Source organism: Rhinoderma darwinii, chromosome 12 (genome assembly GCF_050947455.1).
Source record: "Rhinoderma darwinii isolate aRhiDar2 chromosome 12, aRhiDar2.hap1, whole genome shotgun sequence".
NCBI classification, from domain to species: Eukaryota; Metazoa; Chordata; class Amphibia; order Anura; family Rhinodermatidae; genus Rhinoderma; species Rhinoderma darwinii.
The window spans coordinates 39,839,355-39,861,480 of NC_134698.1; the positions used below are offsets into that span (position 1 = coordinate 39,839,355).

Consider the following 22,126-nt stretch of genomic DNA (forward strand, 5'->3'; position numbering starts at 1 on the left):
TGGCCGCGGCCATTATTTTCAATGAGCCCGGACCGCAGAACACGGTCGTAATAAGGCTTGCCCGTTCCTTCTGCGGGCCGGGCTCCGGGGCCATGCACGGACCGTGAAAACCACGGTCATGTGCATGGCCCCATAGGAATGAATGGAGCCGCAATTCTCCCGTGGATTTTCGGGGGAATTGCGGCCGCAAAAGCACGTTCGTGTGCATGGGGCCTCACTGTCTGTCTTACAAGCAGATACATAAAATTTTAAAAAAATGCTAATTTTTCGCAAAATTTGTGTTTTTCTCAATTAAATACTGAATGTATCGACTAAATCTTACCAGTAACATAAAGTCCAATGTGTCACGAGGAAACAATCTCATAATCGCTTGTATAGGTATTAACATTCCAAAGTTATTACCACATAAAGTGACATGTGTCAGATTTGAAAAATGGGGCTGTCCTGAACGTGACAACTAGTCCACGTTTTTAAGGGGTTAAAGTTCCTGAGAACAGTTAACCCCCTCCACTTAACCCCTTGCCACTGCAGTTGTTCTTTTTTTCATTTTTGTTTTTTACTCCCCTTAATCTAAAAGCCATAACTTTTTTTTATTTTCCATGGACATAGCTGTATGAGGGGTTGTATTTTGCGTGATGGGTTGAAGTTTTTAACCGCACCATTTGTTGTGCCATATAATGCAGTGAAAAACTGAAAAAAAAGTTCTTTATGCAGTGTAATAGATTCCTCCATTGTTTTTTTTGCTTTGTTTTTTTACCGTGATCGCGTTGCAGGGGGGCCTTCTCCCTCTTTCTAATGGTCGAAAACAGAGTTCTCTCCAATGGCGGGCGTTAGTGCAAATTTTCAGCTGTAATATAAAGCTGACTCACGCGGCGTATGAGCGGGATCATGCCGTATGGCAGACATAATAGCAGTTAGGCCTCATCCACTAGCTCAGAGAAAACGGAGAACCAGAGAGAGAGAGAGAGAGAGAGGGCCTGCAGAGGGGAAAACGGCTTAAAAAAATGCAGGGTACAAGTAATATAATGGCCATTGTTATTCCTCTTGTACACACATCCTATGTCACAGCTTAATCTGAAAAGTCACCTGAAAGGTTAAGTACGCTTTAAAAAGGATCTGTCAGCTGTCCTGACAGGTCAGTTTGGGTACATATTTGCATTCCTCACAAAATAACAATTCTTGATCATCTCTCCAGCATTGTAGTTTTATGGGGAAAACAAGTATATACTAAAACGGGAATTTCAGGAGAGCTGACAGGTCCTCTTTAAATTGAAGCTCCCCTTTGGAACTACTTAAAATATTAGCACATTCATCACCACTCTAGCAAGTGTTTTCCCCCTTTCTTTCTGCAATGATTGCATAGTTCAGTGGTGGAGTTGTTTGGCATTTCTATTTCTGTGCTCCGTATCAAAGTTGTTGTTTTTTTACCCCCTGTGCAGTCTCAGGGACGCACGGAGATAATGTTGAGTCTGGATAGGATTGTCGCTGGTCTTGGATCTTCTGCCTCATCCTGTCATCGGGACATCTACAAGGCAGCCCGCTCTTGTCTGACAGATCGATCAATGTCTGTGCGCTTCGCAACCGCACAGGTAAATATCTTTAGGCATGAACTTTGCATCTAAGATTTAAATTTGTGATCTAAATAGAAATATTCATGTCTACCTGTTGGGCATTGTGTCCTCATTCGTTTTCTTTATCATCTCTGCAGTGTCTACTGGCCCTTCAAAATGAAGCATCTTTCATGTCGGGTTCTGACCTTGAGAGTTTGGTTTCTCTCTGCTTCAAGGCCTTTGAAGGTAGCAGCTACGATGTTCGTCTAGGAGTATCTCGACTCTTGGGAAAGGTTATAGCAAGGGCTGTGCATGGAACATGTGAGTAATTCATATGTTTATTAATGGTGTTCACCTTCTATTAACCTCTTGTTTCTGCCTAGTTCATTATTTGGTTTCATTTATTAGATAGATCTGGATTTATATCACATTACTGTCTTAAAGTGCTGCTTTGAATTCTTAAAATGCGACATGGAATCTCTTAATAATAATCTGGCCATACACAAGGGTTAAATGTCATCTGAGTCTGCAGATTTTAACTGGTCTTGTAAACAATATACAGCAAAATTTGTGTCTGTAGTATTGTATTTTTTGGCTGATAGTCTGCCAAATCATAACAAACCTAACACAATGCTACAGAAAAATGTACATTTAACCCCTTAATGACCAGCCTATTTTAGACCTTAATGACCAAGCTATTTTTTACGTTTTTCCATCGTCGCATTCCAAGAGCTATAACGTTTTTATTTTTGCGTCGACATCGCTGTATAAGGTCTTGTTTTTTGCGGGACAAGTTGTATTTTTTAATAGCACCATTTTGGGGGACATATTATTTATTGATTAACTTTTATTAACTTTTTTTGGGGGGGAATAGAAAAAAAATCAGAAATTTCGCCACTCTTTTTTGCGTCCTAAATCTGCGCCGTTTACCGTGTAGTATAAATAACACAATAAGTTTATTCAGCGGGTTGTTACGATTGCAACGATACCAAATTTGTATAGTTTTTGTATGTTTTACTACTTTTACACAGTAAAAACACTTTTTTTTTTCAAAATTATTTGTTTTTGTGTCTCCATATTTGAAGAGCCGTAAAGTTTTTATTTTTTCGCCGATGCGGTTGTATGAGGACTTGTTTTTTGCGGGAAGACTTGTAGTTTTTATTGGCACCATTTTGGAGTTGATGCGACTTTTTGATCACTTTTTAATCACATTTTTTTAAAGTCAGGATTCACAGAAAACAGCAATTTTTCCGTCGTTTTTAATTTAATTTTTTACGACGTTCACCGTGCGGGTTAAGTAATGTAATAGATTTATAGTCGGGGTCGTTACAGACTCGGCGACACCAAATATGTGTAACTTTTTAACTGTATTTTGGTTTTTTAATAGTAAAGCAGTTTGTAAGGGGAAAAAGTGGGTTTTTCATTTTTTTTTATTAACTTTATTAAACTTTTTTTTAAAACTTTTTTACTAGTCCCACTAGGGGACTACACTGCGATCTTCTGATCGCTTTTATAATACACTGCAATACTTCTGTATTGCAGTGTATTATGCCTGTCCGTTTAAAACGGACAGGCATCTGCTAGGTCATGCCTGTGGCATGATCTAGCAGGCATTCATTACTGGCAGACCTGGGGGCCCGGGCTGCCATTAGAGACACAGACACTCGGCGATCTTATCGCCGGGTGTCGGTGGGGAGAGAGGGATCTCCCTCACTCTCTCCAAAACCACTCTGATGAGGTGCTCGCTATTGAGCGCCGCATCTGAGGGGTTAAACGGGTGAGATCGATACTGATATCGATCTCACCCGGCAGAGCAGGGACACTCCCAGCCCTCAGCTGCCTCTAGCAGCTGAGAGCAGGGAGATCTGACAGCTCTCTGCTCTGTTTACTTATTCCGATGCCGCGACGTAAAAAGTCTATGGCATCGGAATAAGGCCCGTTAGTGACCGACGTAAAAAGACTATGGGCCGGTCACTAACGGGTTAAAGGGGTTATTTAAGAGTATCAAATACCTTCAGAGCTGTGTCTTTGCAGCTTTACATAGTCTGTATGATTTTATCAATCAGGTAGCGCTCATGGTTTTTCTAAATGACTATCGACCGTACCGTAATTGCGGATCAAAAATACGGTTCCATTCATTTCTGTTGCACAAGGCAGCCTTCCCGTATATTTACGGGAAGGTGTCCAGGCTGTAGAAGTGACTCGCAAAAAATAGTACATGTCCTATTTTTTTATTTTACGGACCGTGCTCCCATCTTTTGTAATGGGCGCATGGCCCGAAAATGCAAGTTACTGTCCACGGCCGGCCGTGGCCGTAATCACTGTCTTTACTTATATTCAGGGGAATATCTATAGGGGGTGCAGAGATAGCAGCCATACTCGTGCCCTGTTGCCTGAGGGGGCTAAAGATCCCTCTGCCACATAACAAGACACCAATATTATAAATGCCACATGGCAGGTGGGGGCACTGTTACAGATTTTGCATTGGGGCCTGGGAAGTTAGGCCCTTTGCCTAGATTCTCCCTGATGCATATTTGTGGAGTTGCCTGTAAATAAAATAATTCTTGGATGAAGTGTTGCAGCATACAAGAGCACATGTGGATGGGAGTTGGAAAACACCACAAAACTGACCCTGTTAATTATACCAGGCAAAAAACTGCTCCATAGATAACAGAATTAGGCCCTGTTCACAGAGTTTTTTGACTTGGAAACCACGTCGGAATCAGCGGCAAAAAACGTCCGAAATTGACCCCCATTAATTATAAATGAGAGGGCACTTTTAGCCGCTTGCAGGAAAAAAAAGCGTCATGCCGCTGTTTTCGCCCCTGACCTTCCATTGAAATCAATGGGAGGCAGAAATAACCTGCAGCGCTAGTTTCCGAGCATTTTTTGCAGCTTTTTGTGCCCGCGGTTCGCATTAGCTTCAATGGCCGCTGGTGAAAAGCGTCACGAAAACTAAGCAAAAAAGCGCAGGCAGGTCAAAAATCTGCCTTAAAATTCCTGAAGGAAATCTTGAGGCATATTTTATCTGCCTGCAAAAAAACTCGGTGTGAACAGGGCCTTACTTTACCAGCGGACGCTTTTGAAGGAGTTTTGAGTAAAAATAAAATATGCTGCTTTCATAAGTAGGATCTTATTGCTGTATTAGGGGTTTGGTTTTGGCTACAGATAGCTATTCTCCTGGGTGATTTTATTCACCTCACATCTTTTTACAGAAGCAGCAACAGACGGAAGGGTTCCAGGTCGGATACGCTGCACAGTTTTTACGCAACCTATATCCGATCCGTGGGAACCCAGCCTTAAAGGGGTTATACGGGCTATTATAATTGATGGCTTATCTTTAGGATAGGCCATCCATATTAAATCGGTGGGGGTCCGAATGTCTGCACCCCATAATATTTGCGTATACCATGCCTTTGTTTATTGAATATATGTGCATTCCAGTACTGAGCCTTTCTCTCAGATGTCACCCAGCTGGAATTTCAAGGAATTGTCAGATATTTACGGTTATATTTTTGTAATTCTCATTTTATTCTGTGTCGCTGAATATTGCCTTTAATGTACAATTTTGTATGCAGTAAATGTTTTCTGTTTTGACAGCCCCCTCAAGGCAAAGCACACGTAGACTATCACTGGAGGAGGCTCTTGGTCTGCTGTCTACTGGATTCATACGTGGAAATTCTGGGTTTCTACGAGGTGGTGGCGACATGCTGGGAGGAAGTAGTAGTACCACTCGCTATGTTAGGCTGGGAGCAACTCAGGTACATCTATGGACTAAATACTTTAACACTCAGCGGGCAGATTAAACATTGATCTCTTCTCAGCATGCGATAGCAAAAATAAACTATAATGGATCAGTTTCTGAGAAGTTTTATTTTATAATTTGCTGAACGTTCTCTCCATAGGCATATATTATTTTTATCAGCACACTTGGAGGCCACTGGCTATCCAGAAATGTCCTGGTGCTATTGACTCATCTGTTGGACATTGTGTCTCATCAAAAGGCGACTCAGACCACTCTAGAGGCTGCCTGTTCTAGACGCTGCATCTCCTACATTCTCAGAGCCACTTTAGGAGAACTCCTGGGAGAGAAGGCTCAGCTGGAGGCTGCCCGAGAGATCTGTGACGTTATTAAGAAGCTTATGAAATCCGTGGGTATGTTGTCACATTGTGTCATTCTCATCATCGCATGCTTTGACTTTCTGTGATATTGCATTACATTGCAGATCAGTGGATTAATACAATGAAACACTTAGTGTACAACTACCGTATGTTACAATTCATCCAGCTTGATAATACAGGGTGGGCCATTTATATGGATACACCTAAATAAAATGGGAATGGTTGGTGATATTAACTTCCTGTTTGTGGCACATTAGTATATGGGAGGGGGGAAACTTTTCAAGCTGGGTGTTGACCATGGCGGCCATTTTGAAGTCGGACATTTTGTATCCAACTTTAGTTTTTTCAATGGGAAGAGGGTCATGTGACACATCAAACTTATCGAGAATTTCACAAGAAAAACAATGGTGTGCTTGGTTTTAACGTTACTTTATTCTTTCATGAGTTATTTACAAGTTTCTGACCACTTATAAAATGTGTTCAAAGTGCTGCCCATTGTGTTGGATTGTCAATGCAACCCTCTTCTCCCACTCTTCACACACTGATAGCAACACCGCAGAAGAAATGCCTCCCGATCTGACCCCCTTAGACTTTTATCTTTGGGGTCATCTTAAGGCAATTGTCTATGCTGTGAAGATACGAGATGTGCAGCAACTGAAACTATGGATACTGGAAGCCTGTGCTAGCATTTCTTCTGCGGTGTTGCTATCAGTGTGTGAAGAGTGGGAGAAGAGGGTTGCATTGACAATCCAACACAATGGGCAGCACTTTGAACACATTTTATAAGTGGTCAGAAACTTGTAAATAACTCATGAAAGAATAAAGTAACGTTAAAACCAAGCACACCATTGTTTTTCTTGTGAAATTCTCGATAAGTTTGATGTGTCACATGACCCTCTTCCCATTGAAAAAACTAAAGTTGGATACAAAGTGTCCGACTTCAAAATGGCCGCCATGGTCAACACCCAGCTTGAAAAGTTTCCCCCCTCCCATATACTAATGTGCCACAAACAGGAAGCTAATATCACCAACCCTTCCCATTTTATTTAGGTGTATCCATATAAATGGCCCACCCTGTAGATGCATGTTTTATTCTGGAAACTGAGACCTAAGCAACAAAATCATAATGTTGAAATATGAGTTATAAAAGAAGAATACAGTCTTAGGTAGAAATAGAAGGGTATGTTCACACGGCACGGATTTGCCATAGGTAAATCTAATGCAGATTGTCTAGTGGATTCGCCCCATTGAAATTTAATGGGGCTATCCACGGCAATAATGAGCCATTATTATTTCATGTGGACATTTGTGGGTACTGTGTAAATGGGGTATACATTTTTTTTTATATAACTACAGTATGTTGAAATCAAGAAAATTCACTGACAAAATCAAGGGTCTATAGATTGGTGAAACAAAGCTGCCAAAGCAGGTCATTCTGTACCTGCTTTGATAAAGAATTAATTCTCGCCTAATTAGGAAACAATCTTAGGCCAAGATCACACCGTGCAGTTTTTGATGCATCTTTATTTACCCAAAACAAGAAGTTATACTAAAAAAGAGAGGACGTACTAGTATTTAATTTATACTTCTCCCTTTTGGATCCACATCAACAACTGCATCAAACTGCTCTGTGTGAATTGACCTTAGGGGAAAGTAAAAGATCATTGTGGACTTAGTAAGGTATGAGCACTCAGTTCTTTCATATATATTTTTCGGATTCTGATATTCATTAGTGTTACTTTCCCTTGGCTGCTCTATACATTGCTTTGAAAGCAGATCATCCTTGTTTCCTGCTGTCAAACCTTTAGCTCATTGCCGCTTTCTTACTGCTCGCATTATTTATATTGGCGTGTGTAAGGCCGCTTCCACACAGGCGTCACACAGGTGCTTTACTTCGCATGTATTACAGACGTAACACCCGGACTCCCGGGGCTCCATCAGAACAGACAGCGTGGGACAGTGGCCTAAGGCCCCATGCACACAACTGTAAAAATTGGCCGTAATTGCAGACCGTAATACGGTCCGCAATTACGGACCAACTCAGTTCTATTGGCCGCGGACACCTTTCCGTATCGCTATGGATGGGTATCCGGGTCGTAGAAATGTTCAGTAAATTATGGAAGATGTCCGTTCTTTCATTTTACGGGCCATGTTCCCATACTTTGCATGGGAGCACGGCCCGAAAATGCGGCTGGCCAGCCATGCCCGCAATCACAGGGCGTGATTACGGGCACGGCCGTGTGCCTTATGGTGTGATCACTATATATCATTGGCACCAGTATGCCTTAGCAACACATAAGGTGTATAAGCCTGTGTACCATTACACAAGTAGTACACAATAAGGTCTCATTTAGACTTGCGTATTTCGGTTAGTATGTTGTTATCAGTATTTGTAAGTCAAAACCAGGAGTGGGTTCAGAAAAGTTGGTCTTTATGTTTTACTCTTGGTTGTGTCTTACAAATACTGACCATAATATTCTAATAAAGTCTAAAAGAGTATGAAATGTCTTTTGATAAACCTTGACATTTCTGCCACGTAATGGGCACCCTTAAGGGGTCTGAAAGGTAGTAAAGCCCTAATGCACATTCATGAGCAGCCATGTTTATTAAGATATAAAATTCAGTATGATCACAGTGTAAATAATTGGAATGTAATAAACCTCAAAGTTAAAAACATAATTATGATATAATTCTTAACTGATTGCTTAACCCCTTAATGACCTGCATATAGTGTTTCTACGTCGGCCGCCGTTAAGGGTAGTTCTTCTGAATCACCGCCTTTTCACGTCGGTGCTTCAGAAGAAGTTTTCCCGCATCGGGCAGGGATCTCCTGAAGCCTGGGCGGTTACTAACAGCCTCGGGCTTCAGGGCAATAATCGGAGACTAGTGGTCTCCGACCATGTATACCCCTCTAATGCAGCACTCAATAACGAGCGCCGTATCTGAGTGGTTTTAGAGGGGGGTCTCCTTCTCTCACCCCACCAGCATCCCGCAATAAAATCGCGGGGTGCGGATGGTTTCTATGGCAGCCTGTGGGCCTAACAAAGGCCCCCAGGTCTGCCTTTAGTAAATGTATGTTTAGGACATCGTTGAATGGCGCTCGTTTGCTCCTGTCACACGGATTTATGGATGAGGACGAGCTGTCGTTACTCCGATCGCTCGTCCCCGTACATTATTATCATGTCGGCAGCGTGTCTCCCTGTTTACACAGGGGGATGTGCTGCCGACAACGATAATATTTAACTTTTTTAAAACAATACGATCAGCAGATAAACGAGCGTTTGCAACGAGCGTTATATGAACGCTCGTCTGCATGATAATAGCCCAGTGTCAAAGCCCCTTTAGGCTATGCCAGAGGCATGGCCTAACCGATGCCATTGAATGGCATAATACACTGCAATACAGAAGTATTGCAGTGTATTATAAAAGCGATCAAAAGATCGCACAGTGAAGTCCCCCAGTCAGACTAAAAAAAAAAGTTAAAAAAAGTTTTATTAAAGTATGATATTAATAAATAAGTCCCAAGTAAAAAAAAAATTAAAAACCCACTTTTTGCCCTTGACAAAATGCTTTATTATGAAAAAAAAGTCAAAAGTTACACATATTTGGTATTGCCGCGTCTGTAACGACCCCAACTATAAAACGATTGCATTATTTAAACTGCACGGTGAACGCCATAAAAAATTAAATAAAAAACAATGCCAGAATTGCTGTTTTCTGTTTATTCTGCCTTAAAAAATCTTGATAAAAAGTGATCAAAAAGTCGCATTTACTCCAAAATGGTACCAATAAAAACGACAAGTCGTCCTGCAAAACAAAAGCCCTCATACAGCTATGTAAGCAGAAAAATAAAAAAGTTATGGCTCTTAAAATATGGCGACACAAAAACAAATAATTTTGAAAAAGAAAGTGTTTTTACTGTAAAAGTGGTAAAACATAAAAAAAACCTATATCAATTTGTATCGCCGCAATCGTAACGACCCGCTGAATAAAGTTATGTTATTTATACCACACGGTAAACTGTGTAAATTTAACACACAAAAAAGTGGTGAAATTCCAGTATTTTTTACAATTACCCCACCAAAAAAAGTTAATAAAAGTTAGTCAATAAATTATAAGTACCCCAAAATGGTGCTATTAAAGAAATACAACATGTCCCGCAAAAAACAAGTCCTTATACAGCTATGTCGGCATAAAAATAAAAAACTTATAGCTCTTTGAATGCGACTATGGAAAACTTAAAGGGAAGGTGTCATTAATTTATTTTTATTTTTTATCATATTGCTTTTAATGATATTAACATAAATTTTATTTATTTGTGTTCTCGTGTTCTACTTTTTACTTTGTACTCACTTTTACTTCTCTATGGGGCTGCCATTTTTTTTTCATCTCTTTATGTGTCGATTAACGACACATACAGAGATGGAATATGGCACATACATCCCCATAGAGAATGCGAACGAGAGCCGTTCCATTCACTATAGTGTACGCCGTCTGTGTGGGAACAGCGCATGCGCCGCTCCGACACAGACCAAAACGAAGCTCGTTCGCAGAGCGAAATCCGGCGCCATTTTCATGTGGACCGGAAGCCGCTGCCGGACAGTAAGATGACGACTTCCGGACGCAGCTTCCTGTCATGTGTTCAAGGAAGAGAAGACGCAAGGAATAGGGGTGGCGGCAGGAGCAGGTAATTTATGTTCGTGTATGTGATGTGTGTATTATGTTTGTGTTATACTGTCTGCTGAGCACTGTATCTAATCCTCCTACACTTTGCAGTTGCAGTCGCTCAGAAAATGGCGGCACAGTGTAGGGGGTTTGAAGATTCAAACTCCTCCTTCTCCTGGCACTAGCCAGAGGAAGGGAGGGGGGATTGTGTGAGGACACTAGAGAGAGTGTGTCTACACCAAATTTGCAGCATAAAGCAATGAGGTTGCTTTACCACATTGACCATGCTGCAATTTTGGGAACTGCTCCCTCTAGTGGCCAGCACATGGCAATGTTATAAATTACAATCTGATTTATAATATTTCCTGACTTGTGAAAAAATTAAAACAATGTGTAATCACTTAAATAATAATTGTTTAACTAAAAAAAATAAAAAATAATTTCTAGCGACACATTCCCTTTAAAAAAATTGCTTGGTCACTAAGTAATAAAATACTTTTTGGTATTAAGGGGTTAATTACAAATATGTGTTTGTTATGTCCACAGTCATTTCACCCTCTTTGCTTAGTGAACTCTTGACTCATTTTACCTCCAAACTACCCATGCCTTTCCTGTTTTATTTCTCATTAGATGCTGTTCTAAGTGACAGTAACTTGGAGACACGGTTCTATACTTCTGATATTACTGCCAGTCCGCATGCATTGGTCTGTGCCGTGCAAGAGCTTGGGGATCTAATCTTAGGACTGGGTACCACAGCTGCTACATTACTGCGGGACTCAAGCTCTGGTAATCTTTGTGTGTCAGCAAATGTGGGGCTTGTTTACATGTTTGTCTATGGATGCATTCACATGACTAACACATTTTTCTTTATCGCTGCTTTCCCTTTGCCTTTTAGGAGTCCTGGACACTGTGATTTCTCTAGTTCTCCACCCTAGTCTAAGTGTTCGCTTAGCTTCAGCTTGGTGCCTTCGCTGTGTGGTTGTATCTCTGCCCTCTTTAAAAGCCACTCTTTTAAATCGTTGTACAGAACGCCTGATAGCACTGAAATCTTCTCATGAAGCAGTTAGTGGGTACAGTCTGGCAGCAGCTGGCCTGCTTGGCTCCATAAGACTTTGTCCACTTGGTGTTCCGCAGGGAAAAGGAAAAGTAAGTATTGCTCACGAAAAGGGTGGCTGCCAAATGAAGCATCATCCATACAGCAGTTCAGTCTTTGCTTGTAATGTTAGATATTTATTTAAATGGTCACTAACGTTCAACAAACTTACATACATCAATAGTACAAGCAAATATAAGAAACTTTTTAATATGTCTTAGAGAATAACGCCTCTTTGAGCTCTCCAAGGGATCAGATTACAGCTGCCCATAGAAGTCTATGGAGAAGGGAGGAGTGAGCAGAGTGACAGCGAGACAGCGATGTGTATATAATATGAGATAGATGGAGAAAGGGGAGCAGGATCGTCCTCTTCTATGTGTTATTCCTCATATGCACACACATGACAGTTTGTTCTGAAAAGTCAGGTAAGCTTTAAGGTACAAAGTAAGTCCAAAGGAATGCATTAATTAGTATCAAAATAAAATTTAGTCTTTCGCACATCAATTCGAGTTGAATGACTTCAACGCATGACAAGTCTGTGGAGCCCCAGTCAAAAAGCTAGTGAGAAAAAAAACAGTAGTCTTCAGACATCCATGTTGTAAACTCACATGTATTTTCACATGAATTCAGCTGCAGATTGTGCGTACACAATTTGTAATAGATAGTACATGCAGTGGATTTGAAAATATTTCCTAAAATCCATGCAGATTTTGTGTCCGTAGCATTTGGATGGGAGTTTTTTTGTGCACTTAGGCCAGTTTCATATAGACCGAACACAGACGAATTTTAGGGTCCATCTTATGACCATAACACCCTGACCCCGTGTAATTAGGTCACCATGGGGTCCTGTGCCTTTTAGAATGAGCTGTTACTCCATTGAGCCATAGATGTTATGGTTGTTTCTTAAATGTAGTAATAATTTAAAATAATGTTACCTACTCTTTTTCTAGTTATGTAAATGTAAAATTACATTACAATTTTTTTAAATATCAATGTAACAAATATCACTGGCACAACACCTCATAGGGTAATACCATAAGGCTCTGTTCACATCTGCGTCAGAGCCTCTGTCACAGTTTTTATTGAGTTTTCAATTTCAGATGCCGTAATTTTTTTGACGGGACGACAGACACCTTGGCACAACCTGACTGACCCCATTATAGTCAGTGGGGACTGTCGGGCGCCGACGTGCAATGGATCAGTCACAGCATTGTGACTTCTGTTATTAACGGAAACCAAAATGCACTTGTGAACAGAGCCCAACATGGAATCTATTGTCGTGTAGCAAGAAGAAAGTTGCTCACCTTTTATTGTTGTGTAGCGACACAACTTAATGTATGGTCACTTGGTATAGAGCCGCAGGTGCCACCGGTATCGCCTTCAGGATGTCTCACAGATTAAGGCCGGATTTACACGAGCGTGTGCGTTTTGCGCGCGCAAAAAAACGCGGCGTTTTGCGCGCACAAAAGGCACTTAACAGCTCCGTGTGTCAGCTGCGTATGATGCGTGGCTACGTGAGTTTCGCTCAGCCGCTATCATTACGACACTCCGTTTGTATGTTTGTACGTGGTGCTTAGGGCTTATTCAGATGAACGTAATATACGTCCGTGCAACGCACGTGATTTTCACGCGCCTCGCACGGACCTATGTTAGTCTATGGGGCCGTGCAGACAGTCAGTGATTTTCACGCAGCGTGTGTCCGGAGCGTAAAACTCACGACATGTCCGATATTTGTGCGTTGTTCGCGCATCACGCACCCTTTGCAGTCAATGGGGGTGTGAAAATCACGCGCAGCACACGGAAGCACCTCCGTGTCACACGTGTGATTAGCGCAACAGCAGTAAAAAGTATAAATGAAAGTATAAATGAAAACAGAAAAGCACATTATCCCTCGACGTATTACACATAGTACTGACACCCCATGTACTATTCACAGCACTGACCCCTATTCATCACATTTATTTATTATTTATTTTTATTACATTATTACACAGTTCTGACACTTTCATACATACACATTTCTTTTTTACCATCCATTCACACCCTAGCACTACACTAACACTGACACTCATTTATCGCACACCTTTGAGCACTTAGTTCGCCACTCCCCTCAAGACTAGTGGGAGTGGCTATCACTATTTAATGCACACTCCTTCTGCAGCATTCTTTGACCTGTCTGCGTCCTGCTGGGAACGGGTTTTCACCCACCCACCCACCTACCTAGTAAGTATGGCCTTTTTTGTGGTTTTGATATATAAAACATGCAAATTACAGTTTTTTGGTCACCTTAGCGCTCCAAAAAAAAGGAATAAAAACTGATCGAAAAGTCGCACGTACTCCAAAATGTTATCAGTGAAAACTACAGCTCACACCTCTAAATTAATGGAAAAATAAAAAAGTTATGGCTCTCAGAATATGGCGACACAAAACATGTTTTTTTTTTAGCAAATAGTTTTATGTTTCTAAAAGTGGTATAACCTAAAAGAAAACATATAAATTTGGTATCGCCATAATCCTATCAACCTGTAGAATAAGGTGAATATGTGTTTTTTACCACCTGATGGACTCCGTAAAAACAAAACCCCCAAGAAATGGTGTAATCACCGTTTTTTTTGCCCATTTCACCCCACAAATATTTTTTTTTCAGATTCTGAGTATTTTATGCGGTACAATAAATGGTGCCATGAAAAACTACAACTTGTCCCGCACAAAACAAGCCCTCATACGGCTATTTAGACGAAGAAATAGAAAAGTTATGGCTTTTGGAAGGCGGAGAGGAAAAAACGAAAATGAAAAATTGGCCTGGTCTTTAAACAATTACTAAATTTCAAACCCCAAACTTAAATCTCTAGTTGAAACATATCTTAAAGAATACTTTGATTTACATCATACTAATGATGATTCAACGACATCTACATGGTGTGCCCATAAAGCCGTAATGCGTTTCATTTTTATTAAATTGGCATCTCAAGACAAAAAACGTAGACAAGCACAGACAAATGAATTGTTGTTAAAGATTGCGGAACTAGAAGAGAAGAGAAGAGATCAGCATATACCCTCCTCACAGACACATAGTGAACTTAAAGACCTTCGATTCCAGCTTTATCAATTATATCAAAATAAACATGAATATTACTATAGGAAAACTAGAGCCTAATTTTACTGACAGGGGACTAGAGCAGGAGCATTACCGGCAAACAAAATGAGAGCTATAACTCTTAAACAAAAAATCCTCTTTATATATAAAGGGAATACTAAAATTATGAACCCTAAAGAAATTGCAAATTCGTTTGCTGAATATTATTCTGCTCTATATAATCTGAAAAATGATGTAAACACAACACAACCTTCAATAGAGGAAATAAATATGTTTCTAGAGTCAGTCACACTTCCCAAACAGACAAATTGACAATTCCAAAACATCAGTTTCTATTTCTGAAGTAGCTAATGTTATCCAATCATTAAAGCTGAATAAGTCTCCAGGACCAGACGGACTTTCTAATGCGTACTTCAAAACTTTCCCATATATTTTGTCACCATGGTTGAACAAACTATTTTTAGAGGTAATGTGTAAGATGACATTTCCAGCCGAAATGCTTCAAGCTAACATAGTAACTATCCCTAAACCAGGTAAAACACCTGACAAGCACGCTAACGTTAGTCCAATCTCCCTTCTAAATTCTGACCTAAAGATTTACTCCAAATAGACTTGTTATTATCCTACCACTTCTTATTAGTAAAGATCAAGTGGGGGTTGTCAAATCTAGACAATCTCTGGGTGGCACTAGGAGATGTAATAATCTTATGCATTTGGTTGAGAAGAATCGACAGCCTTGTCTGGTGTTGTCTCTAGACGAGGAGAAGGCATTCGATCGAGTCCACTGGGGGTATCTACAGGCAATTTTGCACAGATTTGGTTTCCTTGAGCAACTGTTCCGATCTATAATGGCACTTTACACTTCACCTTCAGCTAGAGTATACTCCTCAGGATTTATATCCAAATCCTTCACAATTACTAATGGCACCCGCCAAGGTTGCCCCTCCCCCTCCCAGTTACTTTTTGCCTTTCCTATAGAGCCCTTGGCTAAAAAAATAATCAACCCTCACATTTCTGGAATTAAAGTAGACAACTTAGACAACAAAATAGGACTTTTTGCTGATGATATTATGCCATCAATTACTAACCCAAAAGACTCACTACCTGAGACTATGAATACTATAAACACCTACAACAAAATCTCTTACTACAAACTAAACATGTCTAAATGTCAAACCCTTAATATCGGACTATCCAACCATGTTCACTCCCAACTTCGTAGTAAATATCCTTTTCATTGGGATAACACTTCAATCACATATCTTGGGATTCACCCTATATATCCTGTCAAACATTTACTTCAGGTAAACTATACGAATTTATTGAATAAAATTAAATCTGACCTATTGCATATGTCCCAACTCGAATTATCATTGGTAGGTCGGATATCATCGATCAAAATTATAATTTCTCAAATACTCTATATCATCCGAAATCTGTCCATTCTCTTCCCTATAAGACCTTAAACAGTTACAGCAGATAATTCTAAGTTTTATATGGAAAAATGCACAACATAGAATTTAAGCAAACATTATGTTTCAACCAACACGAAAAGGAGACTTGAGCTGCCCTTCAGTGATTCAATGCTATAAGGCGTGTATTTTTGAGCAAATAAGATTATTGTGGTTGGATGACTCCACAAAACACTGGGTGACCATTGAAAAGCACATCCATAATATTAAACCTTTCCCAAGCTACTTTGTAGCTACGAACTTACTCAAATTACCTGCACCCAATATTTCACCCACATTAAAAGCGGCTCTGAATGTTTGGAATTGCATGTATACTAGAAAAAGGCCTTGTCAAGCTTCCGCTCTCTCGCATCTCCATACAAATAATGTCAAACTATTGTCGTGAAATCTCTTATGAGAACTGGTGAACATGTGGCATTACACATTTTAGAGATGTCACGGACTCCACGGGACCTTCACTCAATTGATGATATAGATTTACTATACCAAGATGTGATCTTCACAAATATTCACTTTATTAACACTCATAAAATCCCTCATTGTGATCCACCACCATTCTCAACTACTCTCCTATTAAATTCTTCTATTCAAAAGAAAGGCATTTCCTTATCTTACCATGGAACGGTAGAAACACTAATTACTGACCCCCTCCCGTTTACACATAAATGGAAAACAGATTTTAACGCTTCTGAATCTGCTGAGAACTGGAAAAAAAGCATTCAGTTTACCATCCAAATTATCTAAATAAGTTAATCATATGGAGAACTCCAGAAAAATCCTCTATAGATGGTACTACACCACCCCTCGCCAACTATACCAGGGAACGGAGGGTAAATGTTGGAGATGCCAGAGAGCTGGGGCGGATGTGAAACATATATGGTGGGAATGAACTGTGGAAAGCTGTTGGACACTTATCAGTTATCTGTGAAATTAATAAGACCCTATCCCCTTTACAATGCTTACTGTCTATTGACATTGACTTATTTCCTAATAACCTTAGGACAGTCATTTTCCATATATTAGTATTAACTAGACTAAAAAGTGCAAAATATTTGAAAAACGTAAACATTCCTTCGTTGGCAGAAATCACCGGTTTGGTAAATGACAATTGCACGTCTGAAAAAACAGTTGCTTCAAGTCTAGGCAGGTTTCCACGGTTCCTTAAAAATTGGGATATTTGGCTACACTCTAAATATAATGTTTCTATTCAGAACTATTGTTCGTATAGTATAAATACCATGTATATTATTGTACATTTCGGTGATATTGCTACTCTCTCCAATATCGGTCTTATATAATTGCTTATGTATATGCACCATACTTCTTGTATGCATTTGATTTTTTTCTCACTTTGTCACCAAAGTTTGTTAATTTATACGTTTTTAATTGTTACTTTTTGTTTTATGTAATCCCCTTGTAATGGGTCAATGTAACACCGTATCTTATTGCTGACTGCATGCCTTACTATTGGAACCCAATGAAAAGAAATGTTTTAAAACTGGTGTAAATAAAAAGTCAAGTAGTTTTCCATAGCAAACTAATCGGCTCACTGCTTACATTTCAAAGGGAAAATGCCTATCATTCAAAAATGTTCTACTTCCATTGGACACAAAATAATCACATGCAAAAGTGTTGATCCATGTTACTATGACACACCTTGTTCATTTCTGGGACAGCCGGTCAATTCTATAATTAGTCAAGTGGGGATCGCTATTGTGCGGTCAAGGAATTGTAGTATAATTTTATATCTATACCTGGAGAAGCCAAATCTTGAAAATAGTCCGCGTGCAGCATGACAGGTTTTGAATAGGTTAGCAAAGATAAATGAGGAAAATAAAACACTCCTTAAATTAAAAGTAGAGTCCTATCCATAAGTTTTGCCTAAGGTGCCTCTACTGAATGCTGACTTGGAGGGAGAGCATAGTTATTATGCATTATTTGTGTTAAAGAAATCCTATTAATAGAAGTCATTTTGTATGGATTTATATTTCACTTTGACACTAGAATCTGATTTTTTTGATCAGTGTAAAAAAAAGACTAATTAAATTAAACCCTGGGACCCCCGCCAATCCAGAGAAGCATTTCTCTGCACAGCGTGTGGAGGGAGCAACATCGTGCCGGAAAAAAATCCTAGCTAAAAGATATACCATCACTTCCTCTGGTGGGAAAACCTTCAATGTTGTTACACAATAAAACATAAAAAGCGGGGTGAATCCTTTTTACAGTCATTGTGTATATAAGGGTTTATAATATCCTGTAATAAATAATCCTGTTAACATAGGGTGCCATCTTCAGATAACCATGGTACAGAAAAGTGATAACCCGCTGTCTCAACATGGTTGTTTCAGGTCATTATGAGCTTGGCTGAAGACCTTTTGTGCTCTGCAAACCAAAACAGTCGCCTTTCTGTGCAAAGAGTACAGGCAGGCTGGATCCTGATCTCCTCCCTAATGACTTTGGGTAAGATTCAGTTAGTGTATTACCATACAGAACAATACAGAAACCAAGTTGTAACCTTATATCATTTATAACCAACTTTATACGATCTAGAAACCAAGTTATCTAATTCACTGAGTGAGGACTGTTCAGTTTTCAGAGCATGCTGCGTGTTTGTTTAAAATGCTGCATGTCACATTAATCTCCGTTTTGTTTGTAGATTTGTTTTTTCCCATTATTATTATTATTATTATTAATGTTATTGTGTATTTCTTGGTGCCCTTAAAGCGGATCTGTTATACTATGGGGCCCAATGAGACCATGTTATAATAGGTTGTAAGCTTTTCTGAAGAGGAAGGTTTACTTCACAGTCCATAATTACAAGCTATTTTTGCAGTTGCCACAAAACTACCAGTATGTGTTTGATAGAACCCTTAACCTTCACCTCCTCTACAGGCCCTGCAATGGTCCAGCTTCATTTTGGACGACTTTTGCTTCTCTGGCGCAGTGTCTTCCCCCAAAACCCTAAGGACCTGGACATTGAGCGCAGTAGAGGGGATTCTTTCACCTGGCAAGTTACTCTGGAAGGGCGAGCAGGTGCAATGAGTGGTGAGTATTTCGATAAGTAACATATACAACACTTATTGTTACCTCTAAAGCAAGATTTTGAAGTTTTACACTACATAATGTTCTAACTTGAAATAAAGTTTCTCCAGAAAGACACACTGTGTAAAGGTTTACAGCAGAACTGAATATGTGTTGTGCATTGGATCGAATTGTATCTGGAGCTTGGCCAGATTACTCCTTGTTCCTTATATTTCCTCTGTAGGGCGCTGTATTACGGAGATATTCCCTCCTAGAAGCAATGCTGTTATAAATTGTACAATTATATTACTGAGACATGTTTAAAATAAATATTTTTTCTTTATCATTTCTGTTTTGTTTTCCCCAGCTATACAGAGCTTTATGTCACACTGTGGGGATCTTGTGACAGAAGATATTTTAAACCAGCTTCTTCCTCCTCTTCCGTGTGCTGTGGCTTTGCTTGCCCAGTAAGTTTTTTAACAAAGTTAAAAAAAATGAGGTGGCCATGACATTCTAGCCGCTGAAAACCCCTTTAACACCATATGTCGTCTTCTTCTTTTATTAATTTAGAAAGGGTCAGTTCACACTGAGTTTTTTGGTGCTGATTTTGATGCAGAAACCGCCTTGCAATCGTCGCAAAAGAAAAACGCCCAAATCGCACCCTATTGATTTCAATGTGAGGCAGAGGCATTTTTATCACCCGGGCGGCTTTTGGCCGCTTGCAGAAGATAAAAACGGCATGTTGTTTCTTACAGCAGTTTCCACCTCTAACATCCCACTGAAATGAAAGTGAGGCAGAAGAAAACCTGTGGCGCTAGTTTCTGTGCATTTTTTGCGGTGTTTATTTTGCCTGCGGACCTTGTAATAGATTAAAGGCAGTGGGCAAAAAAAAGCAGCAGGAAAAAAAAACGTTACTGCAATCCAGGCAGTTGAAAATCTGCATCAAAATTCCTAAAGGAATTTTGAGGCAGATTTCTGCCTGCAAAAAACTCTAAACTACCCCTTAGGCCTCATGCACACGACCGTAAAAACACCCGTTATTACGGGTCGTAATTACGACCCGAAATAACGGGCCCATAGACTTCTGTTGGCCACGGGTACCTTCCCATTTTCACACGGGAAGGTGCCCGTGCCGTTAAAAAGATAGAACATGTTCTATTTTTTTATTTTACGGGCCGTGCTCCTATACTTTATAATGGCTCGGAAAAACGGCCGGCTGCCCATGGCCGGCCGTGCTCATAATTACGAGTCCCGTAAATACGGGTGGAATACTGGTGACACCGGACCCGTATTGACGGGCACGGGTCCGTAAATACTGGTGCAGTACGGGTCGAATACGTGTGACCAAGGACCCGTATTTACGCCAGTATTTACGGGAGGACAAAAATATGGTCGTGTGCATGGGGCCTTACTCTCAATATAACAGACATAAGATACGTTTTAATTTCTCATTCCGTTTATTAATTGAGTTACTCGCCTTTGAACCTTTTCCATCTCTCCTATATCCATATTTTACTGTACTACAGTATTTTATTGTTTTTCTAAACTTTTCTTACTAGATTACCCAGCCTGCAAAAACTGCATGGAAACTCTTTGAAGGCTTGTTCTGTGTTGTACAGACATAGACTTTACCAGTTACTAATCTTGATGCCTCCCAAGGCATATCAAGGTAATATTTGTTAATAATCTCAATTTAATGTAATAATATTATCTGTATTATTTAAAGTTACTGTACTACCGTTTTCACAGTTTACAGCCTCTAAATTTCTCATTAATGTTGATAGGAAGCCTATGTGCAATTATAAAGGAATTGGTTGCAGACCTGTCCTCCCCTGACTACACGCCTAGTGGAGCTTTATTCTTACTGCCATCACTTTGTCACCCTGATGACTTAATTCTCTTGGGACCCTCGCTGCAGGAGAGTGATCACAGAGCTATAGAAGAGCAGGTAATAAATAGTATAATTTGCTTGTTATGCTTCTAATATCTGATGTTGATGAGTCTATTTCGCAGGCCTAGGCTTCTTCCACACCACATTTATTGACAACATCAGAAGAATCGTATTCACTGCCTACATATGAGTTAAAGTATACTTTTTGGTAACAATGATCTAATCATGACTATCTATTACTTTTAGCAGTGATTTTCTTATACCAGGTGTACTGAACTATTTTTAGTGATTGTTCATTAGCCTTGGTCTGCCGTCAGGTGAACGTCCGAGCCGAACACCAACAGTAAGGCTATATTCATACGGGTCGGATTTCCCATAGGCCATTCCGACCCGTGGGTCTGCGGCAGAAATTTGAGGCTAATTTTCCACAATGCCCCTTATAGAGAGTGCCACACAGTCCCCCTCTGCAGATAGTGACACACATAGTGCCCTTTGTAAACAATGCCACACAATGACCCTTTTAGATAGTGGCATACAGCTTCCCTGCAGATAGTACCCCTCAAAAAAATAAACATATACTCACCTAGCCCCTTTCCCGCAACGAATGGAGCTGCACAGCCTCCTCAGCCATGTTAGGCCTGCAGCTCATGTGATGCCGAGACTGGACCCTTGTGTAGGCTGACAAAATATTTGAAAATTTGAATATTATATAAGCCCAATTTTAAAAATGATTTTTAATACCGAAATGTTGGCCTACTGAAAAGTATGTACAGTATATGCACTCAATAGTTCGAGAGACCAGAGCCAAAAATCCAGCGCTTGAGGTAGGTAAAAAGAACAACTTTTCCAATTTTATTAATGGTATAACAAATTTAAAACGAACTTGAAAGAGTAGTTTGGTAACTTGGCAGAGTACAGAGATAAGTGGAGGGTGAAGGATCAAGAATTTTGCGTAAGTCAATTGAGCCTATGCGTTTCTGACACGTCTTGTGTCCTTATTCATGGCATGCATAGAAACTCTGTATCCACTCCTGGCTTTTATTTCCGGTGGCTCAGTGGTTAGCACTGCTGCCTCGCAGCGCTGGGGTTCTGGGTTCAAATCCAACCAAGGACAACATCTGCATGGTGTTTGTATGTTCTCCCCTTGTTTGCGTGGGTTTCCTCCGGGTACTCCGGTTTCCTCCCACACCCCAAAAACATACCAATAGGGAATTT

At 40.1% G+C, this 22,126-nt stretch overlaps 1 protein-coding gene across 3 annotated transcripts in view; it reads left to right on the plus strand.

The window, feature by feature from the left end:
* HEATR5A (HEAT repeat containing 5A) overlaps window positions 1-22,126 on the plus strand; it is a 191,630-nt gene that overhangs the window by 18,745 nt on the left and 150,759 nt on the right. For all 3 annotated transcript variants that reach the window (XM_075844387.1, XM_075844388.1, XM_075844389.1), the window contains exons 4-14: window positions 1,440-1,589; window positions 1,709-1,871; window positions 5,151-5,311; window positions 5,456-5,705; window positions 10,968-11,123; window positions 11,233-11,483; window positions 18,348-18,459; window positions 18,892-19,044; window positions 19,388-19,487; window positions 20,580-20,689; window positions 20,805-20,968. In XM_075844387.1, coding sequence (XP_075700502.1) covers window positions 1,440-1,589; window positions 1,709-1,871; window positions 5,151-5,311; window positions 5,456-5,705; window positions 10,968-11,123; window positions 11,233-11,483; window positions 18,348-18,459; window positions 18,892-19,044; window positions 19,388-19,487; window positions 20,580-20,689; window positions 20,805-20,968 — 1,770 coding nt within the window. The remainder of the gene's footprint in view (window positions 1-1,439; window positions 1,590-1,708; window positions 1,872-5,150; window positions 5,312-5,455; window positions 5,706-10,967; window positions 11,124-11,232; window positions 11,484-18,347; window positions 18,460-18,891; window positions 19,045-19,387; window positions 19,488-20,579; window positions 20,690-20,804; window positions 20,969-22,126) is intronic.